The sequence below is a fragment of the Pelmatolapia mariae genome, linkage group LG13, assembly GCF_036321145.2.
Source record: "Pelmatolapia mariae isolate MD_Pm_ZW linkage group LG13, Pm_UMD_F_2, whole genome shotgun sequence".
NCBI classification, from domain to species: domain Eukaryota; kingdom Metazoa; phylum Chordata; class Actinopteri; order Cichliformes; family Cichlidae; genus Pelmatolapia; species Pelmatolapia mariae.
This window is the reverse complement of record NC_086238.1, coordinates 5,148,680-5,172,476: the sequence shown is the minus strand read 5'-3', so window position 1 is coordinate 5,172,476 and position 23,797 is coordinate 5,148,680. Positions and strand designations below refer to the sequence as shown.

At 40.6% G+C, this 23,797-nt stretch overlaps 1 protein-coding gene across 1 annotated transcript; it reads left to right on the top strand.

The window, feature by feature from the left end:
* Positions 1-21,157: 21,157 nt before the first annotated feature.
* olig3 (oligodendrocyte transcription factor 3) lies at positions 21,158-22,042 on the top strand. The gene has a single exon (XM_063492060.1). It carries the CDS (start codon positions 21,158-21,160, stop codon positions 22,040-22,042), a length of 885 nt encoding a protein of 294 aa, XP_063348130.1.
* Positions 22,043-23,797: the final 1,755 nt, after the last annotated feature.

Genomic DNA, 23,797 nt, shown 5'->3' with positions numbered 1-23,797 from the left:
GAGTCCAAACGGTTCTCATGTGTCCGCAGTTTTCCGATGTCGTGACGTAGGAACGCCTTGGGTGCCCGAAAACGTAATATGTTGACGATTTGTCACATAGCGTAAAATGTTACGATTTGGGAGTGAGAACGGGTTGGTTTTTAGTATGGTCAGTCCCACAAACTGTGATCTGCTGATATCAAGCAACCCACAGAGAATTTATGAAAAAGAATGGGCCACACTGTAAATACCTTACTTTATAGATAAATTTGACTTATTTCAAAATAACTCTTTGAAACTTTTCCATTATTTAGATTGCACAAAATCTGAATATAAAAATGAAAGCTTTTTTGGCTACGAGTGCAGAAATATATAAGCTAAATTGTTTGGGGTGGCTGTGGATTACAGAACAGGCCATTTACTAATGAGACAAATATTGAACCTTATGTTGCTCCTGATGCATTCGCTGGCATGTGAATGTGTTCTTGTTAGATACACTCAAAAAAATCTGTTGTTGGATGAACACAATTTAATCATGGCACCTTTTTCCACGTGATTTAACCAAGTACAATAACCCATTTTTGACCATGTCAAACCAACACATTTGGCATTTGGTGGTTTAATGTAATCAGATTACGTTGGATCAACGTAGTATACTTGCATTGACTTGAAGTGACTGATTTAAGTATGTAGAGTGAAATTTGTTTTAATTCATTCTACACAAGTTAAAAACTTCAGGAAAACGCAATGAAATCTTGTTGTTGGAACAACTACTTTGTTAATCAAGGCAATTACTGCTAGTCTTGCTTAATGAACTGCTATGGGGTTGATGATTTCATAGAGACAAACAACCGTTTGCACTTACATTCATGGGTAATTTAGAATCACCAACTCTAATTACACACAAACCAGCCAGATTGTGGATTTGAACCCAGGCCCTTCTTGCTGTGAGGGAACAGTACTAACCATCACACCACCAAGCTGTCAATCCAGGCTTAGCAAAACTAGGGAAGCTATGATTACAAGGGTTGATGCAGAATTTTCTGCACATTTTTGTCCTTGACAGGTTAAACCACAATAAATAGCGATAACATACACGTGGTGTGGGTGTACTTGTCTGCCTCTTAAAACTCCAGCGATTTTCCTGCAGTTTGACATCTAATGTGATCTTGTGAATGTCGTGAGTCCAGGCAACGAACCACTCTTACTAGATTGTATCATGTCATCTCAACAAGAACAAATTAAGTTGCTGAATTTCATGCAGATGCTACATGATTTAATTACGTTCACCATAGAAACATGAAATTATTTAGTTCAAATTACAAGTTTGAATCTTGTACATGTAACAACCACCCAATTTCAATTTTTTTGAGTGTAGAAGGTGTTTGTATGATTTTTGGGGTGAATGGAACACGTTGTATAAAGTGGTCTTAGTGCTGAAGTGGAGCAGACGAAGACTATATAAGAATTCATTTCCCATCTAAACAATATAATCCAGACAACTGAAGTTGCAGCGTATGAAACAAAATGTGTGCAACTGTTATTTGTGCTACTCCCAAAAACGACAGTGGCACAAATAAACCACAAGGTGGCAGCAGATACATTTGAATCAAAGAGGTGGCGACAAACTGAAGGACTGAGGAAGGACTGAAGCGATCTACAGATCCAGTTAACCTAAATGTAAAAGTTGTCATGATTTATCAACACCAGCATAAAGCTTGTGAGGAGTGTTATATTTGTAGGCAGCGATTCTGCATGTTTCACTTAATAAAGCCAGACAGTATTATCTTTAATAATATAATAATAAACGATTTAGACTCTCAAACATTCGGGATCTGTATTTGAAAATCTAAACATATATGAAAAAAATGAAAATGCTTCCCAAAGCCTCTTGGCTATGAGTGCACATATGTATGCTACATCTGAAAATACAGCCACATGCTTATAATGTGCAAAATGTTTACAATAAAATGATGTTTTGGTTTACAGTTGTGCTCAGTGTGATTTTAATGTTTTTGTTTTTTTTTAATCACTGATTATTGTTTTTGGGTCATTGGTCATTATGAGGCACAGCTGCATATGTCAGCCTTGTGTGTCTGTGGTTACATTTGTAATGCGATAATGACTGCAGTGCTGTTAAAGCCTCTGCTCGCGCGCATGCACGTGTGCGTGCGCACTCATGCGAGTGTGCGCTGACACCTGCTAGAGAGCTGCTTATTTGCATGATAAACGTGCAGCCCATCTTGTTAAGCGCCCTGTGAATGCAAACCGATACCGCCTGTTGGCCCCGCACCTGAGAGGTCAACGCTCAGCCGAGTCACCCACCAACCGGGGGCAATTACCGGAGAAATCACAGGCGGGTGGAGGAGCGAGTCAACCCCGCGCTTTTAAAGGTTGGTGTGAGTCTAACCTCTGCTCGGGATAACCTGAAGGCAGACTCCTCTAGTAAAAGCAGCTGCTGAACATGTCCATTGCGATGACAGAGCGCGCCCTGTGTGCACGCTGCGAATATTTCTGTCAGTCTAAAAAGGTGGAGAGGGCCCAGACTAAATTGGATTGATTTTAGGTGGGCTCTCCCTCCTCAGCACCCCTCCAAAGTGAGTCTTTTACCACGCTGCCGCCGTCTCCTCACCGGCAGTTTAGCAGTAAAACATTTTTATAATCAGACGTTATTGTTCGCCGCCTCCTTGTGGGAGATGCGCCCATGTTCATTTTTTAAAAGGGCAAATCAGCCATAATTCAGTTTATAAACTGCTGCGCGCAGGGGAGAAATGCCTGGATGAATATTCATTAGAGTCCGCCCGAACTGCCACGCTCGGTGATTCATTAGGCATATGTAAATATCACTCACTTTAATTGCCCCTAAACTGACTCAACATAATGTTGTCATTAGCAAATTATTACTTATTTGCGATACTAATGGTACGGTATGGCGCGCGGAGCTGAAGCCACACATATATGATTGCAATTACAGCTCGTTTTATTCACAGGGTGACTGCGGGATCTGATGGATCTGTAATCCGCGTGTGTGTGTGTGTGTGTGGCTAAAGTGGCAACAATTAATTTCCTTGATTCTGAGTCTATCAGCCAACACAAACACACTGTGCGCACATCCTGCCAAACCAGCCCACGATAACAAAATAAATCGGCGTGTTTTAACATACCTCTAGAATGAACTCGAAATCATTTTAAAAATCGAAATGTTGAATTAACCTAATGAAGAACCAGTAAAAACCAAACAGTAACTTTATCAATAAAGGAAGCATGAAAGTGTTTATGCGTCTATTCCATCGTGCTTGATATTTAAACAGTATAACAAACATAAAATGTGTGTTTAAAAATATAATACGTGCGCAAAAAATTAAATGAACGTGTTTTCTTCCTCACTGATCATGAACAAATTTATTGATTTTGATTCATAACTCCTGTACTGGTTGATTTATAATGCTCTTTAAATGTTGCAACACTGCTTTTACATAAAATTTGCTTTAGAAAAACAAATATTTTAATGATAAAGAAAATGATTTGATCGTTTAAAATTAGAGGGTAGATTTGAACAGACTTAAATTGAAGAGAAATATTATTTTTCTTCTTTCAAATACTGTTTGCTAACAATAAGGCTACCTGTTTGAAAGGGCTACAGTGTAATTCATTATTCATGTTAAATTTCATCAAATATCCCCTAAAGCTTCATATTAAATTAAGGGAAATCAGTCAGTGTTTAATTACTTTGCGTGTGTTCAGTTTACCTTCAGAAAAACAAGGCTCAGCCTCAGATTCCTGTCAGGTACCTAAATCCTCTGATGCATGCTGAAACCAGCGGCTGTCACATTTTAAAAAATAAAAAAAATCCCTCACTGCTTGTCACAGTCTGCAAAACACAGCTCGGTTTGGAGTTGTTTTATAGAGGCAGCAGCAGTTTGAAACAACAACCATGACAAAACAGGCCCACAAAACAGAGGGAGAGGCAGAGACAAATAATGATGTCTGTGTGTGTGTGTGTGTGTGTGTGTGTGTGTGTGTGTGTGTGTGTGTGTGTGTGTGTGTGTGTGTGTGTGCATGCACGCATCTGTGAGAGAGAGTGAGGGAGCTAATAAAGTAATGTGATGGATGATCTCCTTTCTCCCAGAGGGACCAGCACCATGTAAATTGGCCCACACAATGCATTATGGATAAGGCAGTTGAGATTATAGCTTGTTAATGTGTCCCTCCCTCGTCCCCTCCCTCCCCTCTCTCCCCCTACTTCTTGCTTTTCTCCCTCGCTCGCTCTCTCTCTCTCTCTCTCTCCATCCCTCTGCTTCGGCTCAGGCAGTGACATGGTCACCTCATTGTCGGGGCGCGTGGGTCTTTTAGCTGCAGATGGAGAGGAAGACGAGCTGTACTGCAGCGATCTGCCAGACTCATTGGAATAAGTTTATGTATCTGTGCATGTGTGTGTGTGTGTGTGTGTGTGTATGTGTGTGTGTGTGTGTGCATGCATATGCTGCTCGCATTGTGAGGACAACAGTTTGTTCACCCAGTCACATCACAAGGAGTCACTTCCCAATGCGGGGGGACAAGCAGTAAATAAGTAAGCTGCCTTTTTAAGGGTTAAGACTGAGCATTTGTCTATAGAATTATAACAGTCATCAGGGGATATATGGAAGTCAATGCAGCATCCTCCTAAGTGGCAAAAACATGCTAATGCATGTGTGTGGTGTGTTTGTGAGAAAGACAAGCCAATCGCTAAGCAGCCAGCAGAGACAGTCCGTCAGCAGGGGCCAGGACTGTGGACATATGTCTCCTTCCTCCCTCACCCACACTACACCCCCCTCAGCCTTCCTTAGAGGGTGCCAACCCCCCCTCCTCCCACACAGCCCCTTTCTCTCCACCTTACAGGCCCGTCCAGGGATCTGTTGGGCCATCTGTTGAAGCATGGCCAGAGGAGCCGGTCTGGAGAAAATGCTCTAGAAAAAGGCCAGTGTTGCTGTTGCTAACTAGCAGGGCTATGTTTGTGTGTGTGTGTGTGTGTGTGTGTGTGTGTGTGTGCCAGGGTGTCCCAGGGTAGACAGGCCCCATATTGTTTGAGCAAAAAACATGGTTGTGTTGTCTTTAAAGCCTGTATATGTTGTTAATGAGACAGAAAGCATTTTTTCTCTTTATTAATGTAACTTGAATGTGTTGATTGTGATTGATCACATGAACCTCATTACAACAGCCTGATGACACTCATGTTAGCCTCAGGTCTTAATAGTCACACTGGAACTGCTACCAGGCTGGACTACCTGCATTTCCTCATCACTTGTATGTGAATGTATGTGACTGACGTTACCAGAACACAGTGAAGAAGCTGCAGAGACCTTAAAATGTGAGATCAGTGACTTAACATACATTAGTGCTACAGCTCACTCATGCTCTCTATCACTTTGTGCAGCTGGAGTTGAGTTAGATGGCTAAGTTGCATGCAACCTTTCCACCTGACTGTAGAGCATGTTGGATTAACATTTTAAAAAATGACAAAAATGACAGACAATGACAACACTGAAGACGTAGTGAGTAGGTCACAAATTAAAAGCTATACGTATGAATTGTTGAGCTTAGGGGAAGATTTAGATTTTTGTTGCTGCACTGAACCAAACCAATCTTTCCTAAACATCAGCTCAATAAAAGGTTTAATCAGTTTGAAGTCACAGGAAGATCTGAAATAATCCTGGAAAATCTGGAAAACAGCATCTGTGACCTGCAACCGGTAATGTCACTTAATCTGTGACCAAATACATAAATGAACGATTCCTCATTATGAGAAGAAAAAACAATCTTGCTGACATACAGCTTATGTTCAAATATTTGACGCTTGGAGAGAGAAAGCAATAATTAAATGTTATTAATATAGCGTGTTTAAAGTCAAAGTGCTATACTACGAAAAATTTAAACAATGAAAAACTAAAAGTAGTTCCTAAAAATCCATAATACACACATTCACAGCATTTATGTAAAATAACACAAGAGCAGCTTGTCCTCTGAACACAGTTCCAGATATCAGCTTCCAAAAGCTTAAGAGAAAAAAAAGCTTAAGAGAAAAAAAGCATTTCTTTAGCTCAAATTTAAATATCGCCACAGATGATGAATTTCTGAGGTCGCTTGGGAGAGTTTTAGTTCAACCACAGCAGAGGCAAAATAAACTTCGACCACAGGACAGTCAAGAGTGACTGGGAAGCAGACCCTAATGATCTTCAGGAAGTGAATGGATGCAGCATATATAGCACATATGCAGGTGTAAGACCATTTAAGGCTTCAAATACAAATAGTGTAACTTTATAGTAATAGTTTGTAGTGGATTACAGTGGTCCAGTCTAAATGTAACAAATCTGATGCTTTTAAAACAAATTCAATTCTTACCAACAAATTCTGTCTTCACCACTCATCTGATCTTTTTCTAATGCACATTATTTTGATTAATGAAATAGGAACACAATTTAAAATTGTTTGTAGAGGTTTAAAACCCTTTTTTTCTTTCTTTTTTTCATGACATAATCATACAGTAATTAAACTGTCCTTGTGTCACACTCGAGGATACGGCGAACAAATGTGTCACTCAGTAAAAACCAGCCAAATCGCAAACCCTTTTCTCTGTAAAGAAAACCTTGGAGAAAAAGACCCAGAGAAGACTATTGTGCATTTAATGCTATTGACTAAATGATAATCTTAAACCTCGTAGTTCGCTTTGGCAAATGGTCAGCGGGGATGGAGAGCATATGTAATCTGTACCCAACTGGCTAACAACATTCAAAAGCAGCTGCGTGTGTCCTTTAAGGGGTCTAATAAACAAGCATGGAGGAAAATGGCTGAACGATCCCACTGAGAGCTCAACACCTGCACACACTCAGCTCACCAAAACAGCTGGTGCGATCCACGGCGAGGTTTTCCCTCGTTCTGGAGAGGAGTCTTTGTTCGATCTCAGCTGATATGATAAGTTTGAATGTTCTTTCATTGGAGATGTTTAAATACCATCTCAGGTCAAAGCATTTTATCACACAGCTGCTTAAATTGTGAACCACTATCTTTGAATCCAAAAGTGCACAAAAGCCACCATTTTTTTCTTTCTTTACAAGGTTGCTCAGGTAAAATGCTTTGTCCCTGTTCCTAAACTGAAGTGTCAGCTAAATCTGCAAATCTGCAAAACTGCTTGCTTTCTGAAGCTTTGTGTTGAGTCATTGTTTGCAGTTTATAGTCCAGGATCCTTGTGTCATGTTTTAGCTTCAGAGTGCAACTGCTTTCACTGAAACCAACAGTACACAAGAGATAGCAGAGCATTTCAAGAGCTTTGTTGTTCTTTTAGGAGTTTGTGGAGAAGAAATATAGAAGCAAAGGCTGATGAGTTCATCACAGTTGAAAGCTTATGATGTGATGATCCACTATGGCTTGGTTTAGTTGTTATTTAAGGTTTAAAGCAATACATTAAAGCAAACAAATAAATAAATAAATGCTTCTTCATCTACCTGTCAATTTTGAGATTGTGGAAAGAAAAATCCCCTATACACATGTCAGTATTCATTTAATTACTCAAATTATTCTATGTTTAATAAGATTATACCTCATGTGCAAATTACATCCAATTTCCAAAAACTTAAAAATAGATAAATAAAGAAATAATTAAATTTCATACTCGGATTCAGAAAGTTTCATAATCAGAGAGTGTTCAAGCAGTTTCAAATACTCTAATCACCGCAGTGTTCTTTGCATCTTTTTTTAGTACTTTATTTGAGCACAATCTTTCAGAAGCTCTCTAATACGCCGCATTATTTTCAACTGAAGGAATACAGTTGTGAATAAAATGTCAAGCTATCTCTTTACCTTATTCACCTGCAATCTCACCTGAAATAAATCAGTAACTAATGGGCAGTTATGGTTAAAAACAAACAAACAGGTGTGCTCACAGCCTTTATTTTTATTTCTGCAGTAGATCAAAAGCAATACAGAGGTTTAAACAGTACAAGTGTAACATTTCACTTATTTCACTGATTAATCTAGCAATATTTTATAATCAAGTATAATATTAATTATAAACTGCCAGAAAACTATACCAGAGTTGACTTATTCAAATTGTTTTGTTTAGTTGGATGTTTAAAATTGAGACGTTACATGAATGTAAATCAGATAAAATATCACTTTAGAAGCTGGAGGAAGCAAAAGTTTTGCTTTGCTACTTTACCACACAAGCAAAACATCGTGATAGATTTTCTGTGAACTGACCAATCGGTTAATGATCTAATAACTTCATCTCCAGACCAGCTTCAACCGTCTGTTTTGACAGAGCAGGGCAGGGTTTCCACAAACTTGAAAATCATCTGTTAACGGTTTAAATCGTGCAGTGTCTCCTTGGCTCACTGCGTCTCGATAAGGCCGGCAATCTTCGGCTCTGTGTGTGTGTTACGTGTGTGTTTTGTGTGTGTTTTGGCTGGACCCTCCGCGGCTGTGTGTGTGGGTGGTTGCCTCCACCCATTAGAACGGGTCAGCTCTCTCTCATGGAGAGTTTTCACGGCTGTGGAGCGGATTAGGAGCAGAGAGGGAGGCAGACAGAGAGAGAGGAGAAGAGATTATTGGGCATGCTGGAAGGAGGAAGGAGGGAGTCTCAAAAAGCGAGAATTAGCATCTACACTTCAGCATTTGTTTGTGGTATGTAGCTGACACTCATCCAGAGTGCCCGGGTGTACAGTGAGTACAAATGGAGGAACAAGTGAACACTGGCATCTCGTCACAAGTGGCCTTTAGAAGAGAGGAAAGGCGGTCTGAAGGGAAGAGAGAGGAGACTGTTGGGTTAAAGAGAGCCTATGTTAATGCATTTATAATTACATAAACTACAAGACAGGTTAAATCTATGCTGACATTTTAACAAGGTTTAAAAATCTGAGCCAAGATAATATTTGTTACAATCCCTGCTTATTTAAACTAAACTATCTTGTAATTGCAATTGCAGTGTGATAAGTTTCACTTTGATTAACAGATAGAAGCTTAAGGTGAAAGTCAAGCGCATAGAAATTAAAATATTCTTTATTTAAATATTGTAAACCACTCATGTGGATGCAAATTGACTAAAGGCTTACTAACTGTTTTTATGGCTTATGTGATCGAGTCTAGAGGTCCATGATAAACTGAAACGACACCAAAGCAGAAGAAGAAGAAGTTTAAATATCTAGGGTCAACCATCCAAAGAAACAGAGAGTGCACAAAAGTGTCAGAAGAACAGCAGGAAGAGTGAAAGACATCTTTTACAAGATGCTAGTGAAACCTGCTGAGGTATGAATTGGGGACAGTGGCACTGAGGATGCTGAGGTGGAGGTGGCAGAGCTGAAGATGCGTAGATTTTTATTGGGAGTGACCAGAATGGAAAAGATTAGAAATGAGTATATCAGAGGGACAGCTCAGGATGAGTGCTTTGGAGACAACGTTAGAGAGGCAAGGCTGAGATGGTTTGAACATGTGCAGAGGAGGGTTATAGATATACTAAATATAAAGGGTGTTGAAGATGGAGCTGCCAGGCAGTAGGAAAAGAGGAAGACCTCAGAGAAGATTAACTGATGTAGGGAACTAGGACATGCAGAGGGTCGTGTGACATAAGAGGATGCTTTTGGATCATCTGGAGGCAGATGATCCACTCTGGTGACTGAAGGGAGCAGACAAAAGAAGAGTGTCTTGTTGTGGTTTTCCCATGTTGCCTCTCTTTCCCCACCGTTTATGGTTATCCGCCCCACCCTTTCCCCGTCTTGTGTGTAACTTGAAAATTTACGGACATCCCGAAATGTTACACTATACCTTCTGGACCAAGAAGATTGCCATAAAATTACAAAGTTGCCTTTGTTGTTGTTTTTTGTTAGAAATATGTCAAGGCCTGCTGTTTTAAGCCCTTTAGGTGTGCATTTGACCCACCTGAACCTCCCAGTTATGTTGCGGTGGTGACATTTTGAAGCATGTTCGTTCAAACTGGCTTGTCATTGGAGGGGGGGGGGGGGGGGGGGGGGGGGGGCACCCATCTGTCAGCATGCCACATCTCAAAGCAATTGTTTAAAAAAAAAGTTGCAAAACCAACCGCGTTAAAATGTCATTGTGTTCCATCTCATATTTATAATGAATTACAGGCTCGACAGTCAGAGAATATATGATCGTCTTTATGGAATGTTTACATCTCGGTGGGTGTCTGAATGGAGCCGGGAGGTGATTAAGACTTGAAGTGAACCAAACATTAAACCAGACAAAGTTTCGCATTTACAATTAAAGTTTGAACTACGATCTTAATGGCTGTCCCTCTCTTTCACACACACAAAGACACGACACAACGCCCCCCCTGCACAAACATACACGCACACGGAGGAGCACCATTCGCCAGTTGGTCTTAAAGAGGCAAATTCCTCCACAGCATTTTCTCAACATCGTAAAGCGTCTGCCGTTAAAGCAATGTTTTTTCAATCCGTCTGCTCCCCCTGACATTTCCAGATAACGTTGGCGTTAGGTTGATTTGGGGGAATTTGCACACCATATGCTGCTGTGTCAAACACCTACATTTAAGCCGACTATGCCTCTGCATCTCCTAATAGCGGCATCATTGGAGCTTGTTTATCTAATGTGCCTGTTAATGTTATTTATTGGGAGTCTGCCCGCTATCCAGTTCCTCCATGCATGCTAAGGAGACAGACATAAGATATGCAAATGCTAACGTCGACCGAACTTTGTGGCAGTAAAACAGAACATTTGCATTTGATGTAGCACATAATAAACTAGTTATTAGCATTTTAAATGCGTCAAACAAACTTGAAAAATGTGGCCTGTGCTGATGTGCTTTTTATTATTGCTGTGTGCAAGGAAAACACACATACACACGCCACACGTGCCTTCAAACGCTCAAAAAAAAAAGAGTGCATGAGGAGACACATTACTATAAAACTGCTGTACACAGGACAGGATGTCACGAGGCAAAGAGTCACAGGACGGATGATTTTGTTTCCTCACCGTCTGGTATTTTGGTGCCATAAACTTCCTCTTTCTCAAACTCTACCCATTAAGCTATGCAGAAAATTTCATTTCATCAGCAAATCAGAGAACAAACTCCAGTTTCAGTTTTGACAAGAAGAGATGATAAACAGGCTGGCCTGCCTGCTGCTGATTTATTAACTGAGTCACAAGCATAGGCTGTATATAAAGGATGGACATAGATTTTCTGGTCTGAACAATGAAACCAAAGTGAAAGTGCCTTAAAATGCCATTCTTTTCAGTGGTCAGTGGGGGGCGATGGTTTCAAAAAGAAGGCAGATAGCTCTTACTGTAATGCACAAAATCTGTGTTCATTTACTTTGAAGAGTTGAGGAACCAAACACGGCCAGATGTAGCTACTGGGCTGAAGACACAAGTGTACGATTATGCTGGTTTTTGCCACGGTTTTAATGGTATCCCTTCAAGGTTTAAAGACATACAAATACACACAGATAGATGTTGCAACTGTTTAAAAACTTTGCAAAAAAAAACCCTCGACAAAGTCTTGGCCTCTGGTTTTGACTTTTTCTCCTCCTTATCAGCGCATTTGACGTGATATTGTCTTAAGTGGCGACACCTATTGTTTCAAAATATTAGTTAGTGTTGAAAAGAAATAAATATAGCACAGCTGCAGGGGCCTATATGACCTTTTAAGGAACAATTTTAGCTGCTACTATAGGTCAAATCTTTGTGAAACTTGCACACAATGACTACCTCAAGGGTCTTTAACCACACTGTGCTTAAGCTAATACAGGTCGTTTTACGGGGACTCACTGCTCCTTGCAGAGCATTGGTGAGATTTCACTGAAACAAGATTTATTTGTCCTTGATGTGACTGTTTACAAGCTTTCTTGACGTCTCTGTGGATTTTATTTCTCACTAGTTTGTGCAAGACAGCAAACCAACCAAGAAAACTTGTAACTTTCTTTCTGTATTTCATGCATTATACTAACCTATTAATTGTGATGGAGGACACTTTGCCCGAGGACACTTTGGCAGGTGGAAGATCAAACAGCTAACCATGGGAGTAGCAGCATAAGTCAGCTGATCACAGCCTGCACATGAAAAATCCACTGTGCTCACCCAATTTGTGGTTCCCACCTATGATATTCCACTTTAACCCCTGCTGATAGCCTCAAACCCAGCCTCAAAGTATCCCAAGTGACTGTATTACTACCACTGGTGTTGGTCTCAAGCCTGGATAATGGATGGTTGCATCAGGAAACACATCTGGAATTAAATTTTGCCAAATCAAACATGAGGATCGATCTCTAACAGGATCTGCCGAAAGCACCGATAACCCATAGCTTAGCAGCTAATTCCTATGGCTATAAATAAAGCAACAACAGTAATAATGTGTAAATAAACTGATATTTATACCACATTTTTTTGCGTACTTTCCTGAGCATCCATATGAAATTCTAGTATTATGACTACCCTGGTACCTAAATGATTTTAATGGGAGTAACACTCATTAGTTAAGCTCATATTTCTTTTTTCTATCTTCTCTTCCTTTTTAGACTGTTTGTGTGATTAGCATGCGGAGCCAGAGCTTCAATGAATAAGAAGCATGGATGGCTTATGTTTCACTGCCCCTGCTACCTAGCGAACACAGAGCGCCGGGGGGGAGCTGTCTGAATTGGTTTTTCATTAGGAGTTAATGATGTGATAATCTCTCTAACAGTATCCAGGCCTTAGACCCTGCAGCCTGCAGTACTCCTCTAATCGAGTGTGTATGAGTGTGTCTGCCGTCACACATACATATATTTAAAAGAAGGGACTGTATTTGTGAATGTGAATCATTATAACCCAGTGTGGATGGTGAGCGTTATACAGTCAGGGTTGAGATGGATGGGCAGTCATCACTGAACCACGCATGCATGCAAACATGTGCACATATCAGACCTGATCTGATCTCTACGTGTAACCCCACTCACCCACCCTCACCCCATCACACCAGCTTAAATCTTACATGTTAATCTCCCTCCTTCTCTCTGTCTTTCTCTCAAACACACACAAACATACTCGCTTTCATTCTCCGCTTGCAGAGACCCCTGCTTCATTTTCTGGTCATGTGCACCCATTGCGAGGGGGCGAAGCGGACACAAAGTGAAACAGGGAGCAGAATGGGGAGGAGAGGAGGCGAGGCTGGAGCTGCGGCCTGAAAGGAGGCGGTGGGAGGTGTCTAATTGTCCCATGCTGAAAGGGACAGTTAAAAGGAGAATCTTGTTGCAAAAGCTGGTGGGCTGGGCTGGAGGCTGGTTAAGTGCTGGTGGTGTGTGTAACCGTGTGTGTAACTGTGTGTGTGTGTGTGTCTGTGTGTGCTTGTATGAGTGTGAGTCTAATGAGGAGGATGACTGATGACCAAAGGGAGGATGATACTGAAGAGGATGAGTTTAAAGGTTAAAGAAATAAATTAAAATTGCAGTTAAGTTAGTTTTAGAGCAAAAATATTAATATCAACACTCAACACCAATATCCAATATCGTAATTAGCTATTAAAAAAGCAAATTAATTCCAAAAATGTATAACTAACAGCATGCATAGTGTCACTTTCACTCCTGGTTAGCACTCACACACCCTGAAAGACATCTAAAAAGCGGTTATAAACTATGTTGCATGGTGGAAAACCATGAATTTACATTTAAGACAGTACTGCTTATTGACAAAACATATTATACTATCTAAGACAATGCTGGTATATTTTTTTATGTGATGAAAATGCTGTCATACCATGATAATATTGATATAAAGCATTTGCTTTCCCTGAGACAACGAGACAAGGCCTAACATGTGAGACCAAGAGCTGCAAGACGATTTAGTACATAAAAGGGACATAAATTATACAAGTTATACTGTAAGTAATTGTAAGAGGTGTGTAATTTCTGGGTTAAACTTTCCTAATCTTACATTTAGGCACATGGGCAGTATATGTAGTGCCTTAACCTTGCCTTTTTACATTTCTATTATGCATTACATTGGTGTGCATCATGAATATCTACTAATACAATTGTCCTCTTACATATATATATATATATATATATACACACACACACACACACACATATATATATATATATATGCAACAACGACTGTTCTTCCTTTCCTACCTAGAAGAAAAAATAAGCACCAGCAAGCATTGCAGTGCATAAACCCATGTGATCCTGTAATGATGGAATTATAAGCCCCTTGTTCTAGTGTACCTCCAAGTATATGTTGGTAAATATAATTACACCATAATATCAAGTAAAAGAGGTGAAAATTCCATTTGTTTCTTGGGCTGTATTATAAAGTATTACTAAAATTTCCAGAGGAAACTCTACCTACCTGGGCTACTTTTGTACTTATGCTGTATCACTGCTATTTTACAATAATGTTGCTGCTGCTTTCATCTGGTGGTGATCGATTTACACTTTGAGTTAGGTCATGTGTCATCAGTGACAGTAGCTCAAAAAGAAAAAACATTACTTTTTTTTATATAGTCATAAAAATCATTATCACAGATTTTCTTAAACTATCTTATGGTTTAAGGGTGCATCACCCATCCCTACCACCTGTACAGGCCATCCAACAAATTCAAGTTCTTTAATCCATATCACTAGTCATCGCCATGCACCTACCAGGTAGTCATGCTAGTTACCTCAATCTAATGCAATCTAACAGCAGTTCATGAAGTAATCACAACCTCAAATCTACTGAGTCGTGTCCCCGAGCATAATTTTTCATTGGGCTAAGCTCATATATATAGATTCATGTGCCATCACTTCAAATGCACTAAGCTACTAGTAACTGAAGGGTTAGCTTTAGCTTTACTGACCTCGTGCAGATCAGGTGCTTCATTACCAAATGGCATGGTTTAATTTGACTTACTGTTGTAGAGTATATCAGCAGAGAGGGCAAAGGGACATTTTTGGGTGGGCATAGACACCAACACTGTGGGGTTGTTGGTTCTGATTAGCAAGCTAGCTGTGAGCTAGCTGTAGCGCTACTAACACAAGATGCAGGATGTAGCTGGTGTTAATACCTTTGCTATGTACAGCTCAAATCTGTTTTCCTTAGGCCAATGCTCAGGCATACAGTACAGTATATACACTGATCTCTCAGTTGTGTTACAACACATCTGACTTAGACGCAGCAGTGCATCAAGGAGTCCAAGCATGCACCAAAAGGATGCTGTCATTTAACGGTCACAGGTGTTTACTTGATGTTTGACAAAAAACTGTTAAAGATGTAAAAGATTTCTTGCACTGATATGTAGCAAAGATTCAAAACTAAATTGTTTTCCAAAATTGTTTTCAATAAGGAAAACAAGAATTGCACACATTGATCAGTCGTGCATTGGGATGAAAAATATGTGTCTGAAAACTTCATTGCTTCTGTTTGATAAAAACATGCCTCAGAAAGCTTTGAGATGCCAATTTTGTATCAGAGTGTGTTCAGACAGAGAGAAATAAGAACATGAAGGTATGTTTCTTCATTACTGAAATGTTAATTTGACTTGTTTTTGCCTAATTAACGCCAGTGTCTTCCAAGAACAAAACAGCCCGACAAATATTAATTAGGACCTCAATATTCATGTTGGCAGAGATGGTTGTGAGGTCTGTAATTAACGAGATTTTAATCGTTTGATCATCTCCTTAATTAAAGGCTTGCTATAATTTGAAGGTTTGTTTACTTTTCACAAAATAGGAATGAAGAAATCTTATTGATATTCTTTTACCCACAATTCACCCAAAGAAAACTGAGAAGACAAAATCAAGCTTTTAAAAGTTGCCATAACATATCTGAGAGGTGCGGTACATCTTTTACTTTTCAAATGTTGACCTATCATTTAGAAAAATAAATCTCAGAACTACTTTTTTTTACAGTTTTTGCTTGGCATCACTGTGAGATATCAATACTCCTGTTGCTGTCTTCCATCTGCCACTCAAACACTTCAAACTAAGCGAAATCTCTTTTAGTGAAACTTCAAACTGTGGTTTGATGGTGTCTTTGATGGGTAAAATGAAAGGAGTATACATCCACAGTTATTCATGCATGGATTGTATTCAGTAAAATGATGTGTAGGCAACGTTTCTGTAAGAAAAACAAACTCTATCCACTGTCAGCTCAAGTATTTACAAGAATTTACAAGTTTCTTTTTTTTAGATTATATTAGCATATAGAAACACATTTGTCCTCCTGAAGAAGGAAGAAATATAGACCACAGTTAATAAGCCAATCACATGACACTCCTGATCTACTGGGGTTTTCCACACAACCATCTCTAGGGTTTACAGAAATTGGTCAGAAAAAGAGAAAATATCTACACAGTAGCCATTCTCTGGGCAAAAATGCCTTCTTGGTGAATAAAGGGAATAGTAGCTGAAATAACTAATTATTAAAACCACATCTTTCTGAACCTTTAAGCACATGTGCTACAACAGCAGAAGACCATACTGGGTGACCCTGTAAGAGCAAGAAACTGAGGCAACAATTTCAGGCTGGTAGTGTTGGTTTAATGATGTGGGGATATTTTCCTGACACACATTGTGCCTCACCAACTGAACATTGTTTAAATGCCACAGCTTACCTGAGTACTGTTGTTGATCATGTCTGTCCCTTTATGACCACAGTGTACCCATCTTCTGATAGCATCTTCTAGCAGGAAAACCCGCTATGTCATAAAGATCAGATCATCTCAAACTGGTTTCTTGAACATGATGATGAGTTCACTGTGCTCAAATGGCATCAAAGAATTATGGCAGTCCAACACAGTACTAGCAAGGTGTAGCTTATGAAGTAGACAGTGAGCGTACAGTTACTTGATTGCTACAAATGAACGGCTCTAGGTTTCTGTTCCCACTTTTATATAGATGTTAATGAAGGTCCATAATAAATAAAGTCAGAATAACTCTCAGCAACAACTGCAATACATTTTTAGATTTGTGTGAGCAATTATATTTTAACCATCAGTAACTATAATATAATTGAATTTTTATTTATTTAAAGTTACTGTCAGATTTCTGTTTTTTTGTTAATTTGTTAAAGTATGTGGCATGAACCAGTGCCAGATACTGTTACATTTTACTCCTTTGATAGTCCTTTAAAGTGAAAGTTAGCATCAGATACAGAAGAGATGGCACAAAAGACAAACTCTACAAGTAAAAAACATTCTACAATATAAAACACACAACCCAACTTTTGTTAATATGCCAGCAAAGAAAAAGGTTTTAAAGTAATTTTAAATCAAATTAATTGTTAGTGTCTTGTAGCCTCAAGCAGTTCGTTTTAACAAAATTGTTCAGCAGTAAATGTTACATTTTGGTGATTTTTGAAAAATAATGTTAACTGCTTCATCTTATTTATGATGATATATTTTGGCTTTCAGGAGAGTCCAGGTGAAGCTCTAATCTTCTTAAAGCCATAACAAGATTTCTAATGAGTTCCTGCAACACATAAATAAATGTGTAAGGTCACAGAGTGAAGACTCACATGCCCACCTCCACAGACCAGGTAAGTGTTTACAGTCTTTACTGAAGTAAAGCATGGTTTGATATACAGACGATTACTCCATGTGAACTAAAGCAGAAAGAACACAAAGAGGCAAAATGAGGAGACAAAACATGTCTAACTCATGCTGATCTTTCCCGTTCTTCATTTTAGAGTTTGTGAGAACTCAACACATAATATTTCATTCTTTTTTATACTAGTATCATCAGCTATTATCTTTGGCTCTGACTTTTACCTTCTTTATTGTCTCAGGTATGTGTGTCATTGTCCTTTAAGCTAAGAGATACTCAGCCACTCATGTGTCACAGACACTCACCGCTGACCACAAACTACCAGAGAGAAGCCTCCATTCACTGTGGACTGACTAGTAGAGGTAGTCTAGTAGCTGGAGCCTCCCAGGAGGTAGATGAAGAGGAGACTGGTTGCTACTGGAGATCATGTTTAATTTTTCAGATGTTTTTACATTTAAATGGAGGATCTGACTCAAACTCTATGGGCTTTTAGAGATCATAACAAATAAGATCTTCTGAATTTTTAATTGTCTGTCGTCTTCTACTGGATCCTATCCCAGGTGCACCAGGCAGGATGCAAGATGAACAGGTAAATAGCAACAGGTCACTTGCAAAGTCCACATAGAAAGCCCCTCAGCCAGCTGATGGGTTCAAACCTGGGACCTTCTTTCTTTAAGGTGTAACCACCAAACCATCATGCTTCCAGACTTTTAGCACAACATATTTGTACTGCAGTAATACAGTATATACTGTAAGGAAAATAATGTGACTATAAAACAATACATCAAAGCATATAAATGCTTTCTAGTAGACCCTATTCGAGTAGAAACATTATAATAAAACTGTAAATGAACCTATTATGGACTTAACTGTGTGGGGGTCAGTAATCTAAGCAGACCTCCTACCTCCTGCTCTTTGGTGACACATCAGAAATGTTTCTATATATCTCAGTCATTTAAAGGCATCTCTGTCTACATGCACACATGTGCAACACTCAGTCAATTTTCTCATGACCCAACGCATGATTGCATGAACCTGTGATACCTAATACACATGCATTACAGAATGGTATATGTACAACGTTCAAAACTGCAAATATAGACACCTTTTAAAATAGTAACAAACGGTGACGTCTAAGATAAAAAAGCAATAGCGCTGGCTCAATTTGGGTCCCTGTGATTGTGTCCTTTTGCTGCCCAGAGAGCTGATGTGAGAGGGCAGAGAGCCACTTCTCAAAGAGAGGAAGAAAAAAAATGTGAGAGGGTTTCAAGAGAAGAAGCAAGCCTAACCAGAATCTTGTGAGAAGGAGTACAGAGAGTGAGAAAGAGTGTGAGAGGAGGAGAGAGGGGGAGAGATAAAAAAGATACGAACAGAGGAATAAAAGGAAAACGAGGAGCTTACGCAGTGAAAAGAGCACATTATGGGCGACCTGCTGCGACAGTAGTGTGGGGAACGGTGAATAACTGCCTTCATTTAGGCCAGTGTCCTGGTGGTGTTGAATCAGAGGCCTCAGATGGACACACACACTCACAAACACTAAAATACATAAGCAAAAAATACCCTTTGTAAAGCATGTGTTCCTGCACAAATTGATATCTGACACACACACACACACATGCTAACAGACCTGCTCTGCCCCTCTCATTCACACATTTCTCCACATTGGCCGGATTAGGAACACTTTCTCTTGGGTGTGCGAGGCTGCCCCACACACAAAGAAACACTTGGGGACAGGATTAGTAGGCTTACAGGGGATTCACATATGTCCAGTTCAAGCAATTGGTATTCAAAGCTTTACACTATCAAATGCCACCAAGAGAGAGCAAAGCCGACCAGCGCTTTTCTTTGCATTGGCAGCACCTTTATGAGAGGGGCTCTTTTGCTGGGCCAACAATGAGGCTGTGAATACACATTTTTACTGTTCTACCAGGGGGATCTCATTGGTGAAGGATGAAGCATGGAGCAGAGTTTGAGGCAGACTTTATTATCGGGGGTTTGAAGTGCTGGGTGGGTGAGAGTGCAGACGGATGGATGGATGGAGGCACGGATAGACAGATGGAGAGATAGGGATGCTGAGGTGGTTGGTCAGAGGAAGAGTGCTTCAGTTACTTCCACATGTTATTGTTGGTGGCCCGTTCCCCCACTCCACCTCGACAAAACAGATCTGGAGTAGACTCTTCAGAGTGGAGAGAGCACTCTCAGCTGCTCAATATAGACAATACTGACTCAATTTACACCATTCGCCCAATATTTTAATGCACATTGAAAGATCAGCTTTTTGCTTCAGTGGATAAAAACTAACGTTTTGAATGTTTTCACTGCGTGTTGACAATACAGAATTTTTACGACTGCTTTTAAGATTTAGTAGTCTTTCTTCCCTTTTGTTTTTGACACATTTGTGGTTTGGCATGTCTTCCCATTTTGTCGTTTAAATTTTTTTACACGTGGTTTGTGTGCATGGCTTGTATTTGGCTCATATTGTATTTTAAGTAGCCTATAATGAAATTTAATTGATTGCTGAAATGATTTCAATGTTTGAATTTTTTTTTTCAGTAGTATTTATTTTAAGATAATAAATATTAGATAGTAATAATAATAATAATAATAATAATAATAATAATAATAATAATAATAATGTGCTTTCAGCACATGGAAGCTAGAAGTTGGACCATGAGGCACAGCCTTGTAAACTCTGACATCCGCATGCTGCCATATGGCCAGCAGAGTGCCGAGAGTCGGAGCCGGCATGTTACCTCCGTCCCAGCGGAGGCCCTGCACCCCTGCGGCAGCACTAACCGCTGAATGGGAAAAGCAATTTCCCTTCCCATTCCTGGTCATTCCCTCAGGCGGCCACCGGCGGAACCTCGGAGACTTTGGCTTAAATTTTGACCGTCCGATACAAAGTGAACAGCGTGTGTGTGAGTGTGTGTGGGGCTGATGAGGTTTTCTTCTTTTACAAAAATGCAGCATGCTCTCTGCAGTTGCGTTTGACAACAATTTTTAAACGGCTCTCTTTTAAAAATTTATTTCTTGTTTCTTGGGATGTGATCGCGGTGCGTGTGTGCGTAAAGTATGGGAAGCTCTCATAATAAACCGCGTGTGCTTTGTGCAGTAAAAATCACTAAGGAAGAAAACTGACCGGTTTCTCCAGGAAGAGCAACTTTCCCATCCACGAGAGAAGTGGAGGGGAGAGGAGAGGAGCGCGGTGCCCCCCGACAGTTTTCTGACAATGGCAGTGAATGGTTGCGCACCGCGGTCACTGGGACAGTCAAAGCACACCGCCCCCTTTCTAACGGGCACGTCATCCTCCTAACTAGGCGTTATGAATAGGAAAGCCGCTTTTGTCTGTCCGCGCGTATAAATACCCACAATCAGTGTCCCCCTCACCGCAGAGTTACAGAGACACACGCAGAGTGAAAGTCGACAGACACTGACGCAAAGTGGGAACCGATGTGATAAGGACAGAAGCACGGGACAGGAGGGATACAGGCAACATCAGGTGACCAGAGTGACTAAAGGCTTCGGAAAAAAGAGAGAAAGGGAGAGGCAGGGAGTAAAAGCTGAGAGGGGAGAGTGAGGGGAGAGAGTGAAAGTGAGAGTGAGAGAGAGAGAGAGAGGGAGGAAGCCAGCAGCGACCTCCTACCCAACAACCTCGGAAGCAAACTCATAAAATGAATTCAGACTCCAGCCCAAGCAGCAGAGCCTCATCCCCGGACATGGACGGCATGTTTCTCCGTGACCACCACCCGCATCACCATCACCATCATCACCACATTGGCTCCTCCGTGTCCTCCTCCACGCAGAGCGGCGAGCAGCAGCGCCAGAAGATGACCGGGGGCGAGCACCTGCGCTCAGGAGAAGCAAAGTCCGCGTCGGTGGGAAGCAGCAGCAGTAGTAGCAGCAGCAGCAGCAGCAGCAACAAGTATAAACTGAAGAAGCAAGTCACCGAGGAGGAAATGTACCAGCTCCGTCTCAAGATTAACGGCCGGGAGAGGAAGCGCATGCACGACCTCAACCTGGCCATGGACGGCCTACGCGAGGTGATGCCCTACGCGCACGGGCCCTCAGTGCGGAAGTTGTCCAAGATCGCCACGCTGCTTCTGGCCAGGAACTACATCCTGATGCTCACCAGCTCCCTGGACGAGATGAAGCGGCTGGTAGGGGAGATATACGGAGGGCAGCACTCAGCCTTCCACTGCGGGACGGTGGCGCACGGCGCCGGCGGACACTCCGGAGGTCCCGCCGCTGCCGCCGCTGCAGCAGCCGCTGCCGCTCACCAGGTACACCCTCTTCTCGGGAGCGCGCTGTCTTCTTCCACGTCCTCCACTCTGTCCAGCGCGCTGCCGGGGCTCACGTCCATCAGAGCACCCCATTCCCTGATGAAGGGCGCTCCAACTGCGCCCTCGGCCCTGCAGCTGGGCTCCGGTTTCCAACACTGGGCTGGGCTGCCTTGTCCCTGCACCATCTGCCAGGTGCCTCCGCCTCCTCCACACATCCCCATCACCTCCACCGGCCTCACGAGACTCTCAGGGGAGGGGAAAGACGGGATGAAATGATGCCCGTGTGTCTGATGAGCAGCAGAGACTGAGAGATGTAATGATGTTTGTAAATAGATAATTCAGGGCATGAGGGGGAATTTGGCCTCACTGGTGCATGTCGTTGTTTAGTCTGTTTTCTTGTTTGGCGTATAACAGAAAAGCCTTTTTCCTCCTTGTAACAAGGACTTAGACTATATATATAAAGACTACTGATTTTTGCCAGTTGATGGTAAAAAAAAAAAAAGAGGAAAGAAAATACACACCGCGCTCCTCCTGTGTTTAACTGAGTCTTCGTTGCAAATGACATTGTGAAAGGTGAAGGAGGCAGCATGAACATTTTAATTTTGCTTCTTTCTTTTTCTTTTTTTTTTTTTTTTAACATTTTTTAAATATATCAAGCGTCATTTTGTGAAAACGAAGAATGCTCTGTGCCTTGTACCAAGGATTTTAAACTTGAGTTCTATGTAAAAATAAATAACAAAATGTTTGTGTTTGGCTAAAACGATTCTGCCACCACGGAAATTTGTTTTAAAATTTTTTAAGATTTATTTTAATCGTGTGGCTCACTGTGTGTCGATTTGTGCCCTGATTTCTATTGATTTCTATTTTGATTTTAACTTCTTTTTTTTGCATGATGGTGTAATTATCACAGCATGATTGTTTTTGCTGAAATGAATTTGTTATGCCCAGAGACCCAGTGTCTTTATTTTTGTACATTGTTGATGACTGATGAAATATTTATTATCGCCCAGCGTCACTGGATGAAATTTCAATAAAACTGGAATTATGAATCATACCCAATTTATTCCTCTGTTTATTTCAAATACTCACTTGAAAGCCTAAATCATCGAAACGACATTTTTTTCTATCATATAAGAATTAAACCCCCGGAAGTTTAAGTCAGTTTTACTTTTTTATTTCTTTAATTAATTTTAGTAGTTTCAGAGAGAATCTTAAGATAAATACGAAGCGGTGCTTCTTTAAATATTTTATTTTGCCCACATATATGTAATCATTGCACATTAAAAAAAACAAATCTTGTTTTAAATAATAATTATTGCGCAATGATTATAAACATTTCAAGGCCTCAGACAAAAACACCTCAGCGCGTTTTTTCTTTTACACTTCTCATCATTATTTGTTCTTTTTTTAAGACCCCGGATTTGTCTGCTTATTTAAAACAGACTACATTGAAATCAACAAAACGCAGAGATTTATAGATAAATGAACATTTGCTATTTTATAGTAAAGATTTCTAAGGAAAACTACATATAAATAAGTGAAAATTAGCATCTGATATTTTTCTCCTTTAAATGATCCTAGAATAACTGCTGAAATTACGCAGCAGGACATTAAACATTTTGCTGGTTGTTCAAATTCATGTTTTAGAACTGTTCTAAAATTAACCAAAGTTTTGAAGCCATGTCACCTTCTTCTCGGGGCATACATGTCTGCACAATAACACGAATGCATCATTTATTTAGGATTCGCGCAAATGTTAGGAAAAGGGAGAAACGAGAGGGAAATAAGGCACTGAGCTGCAGCCTAATGGAGCCCAGCTGAATTGGTCCCTGTAGCAGCTAGAAAGTGATCCGCCTTGGGGAGCGCAGAGCAGTTTGTCCGCCGGGTCCCTTGGGTGTTTCTCCGTCTCATCTCTGCAGCGACAGAATGCACGTATGTTTGTGGAGATTACAAGTTAATTGTTCATGGGGGACCGAGAGGAGAAAATCACATCACAGAGAGGCGTCGGGATTACAGGCTTCTAAATGTAGA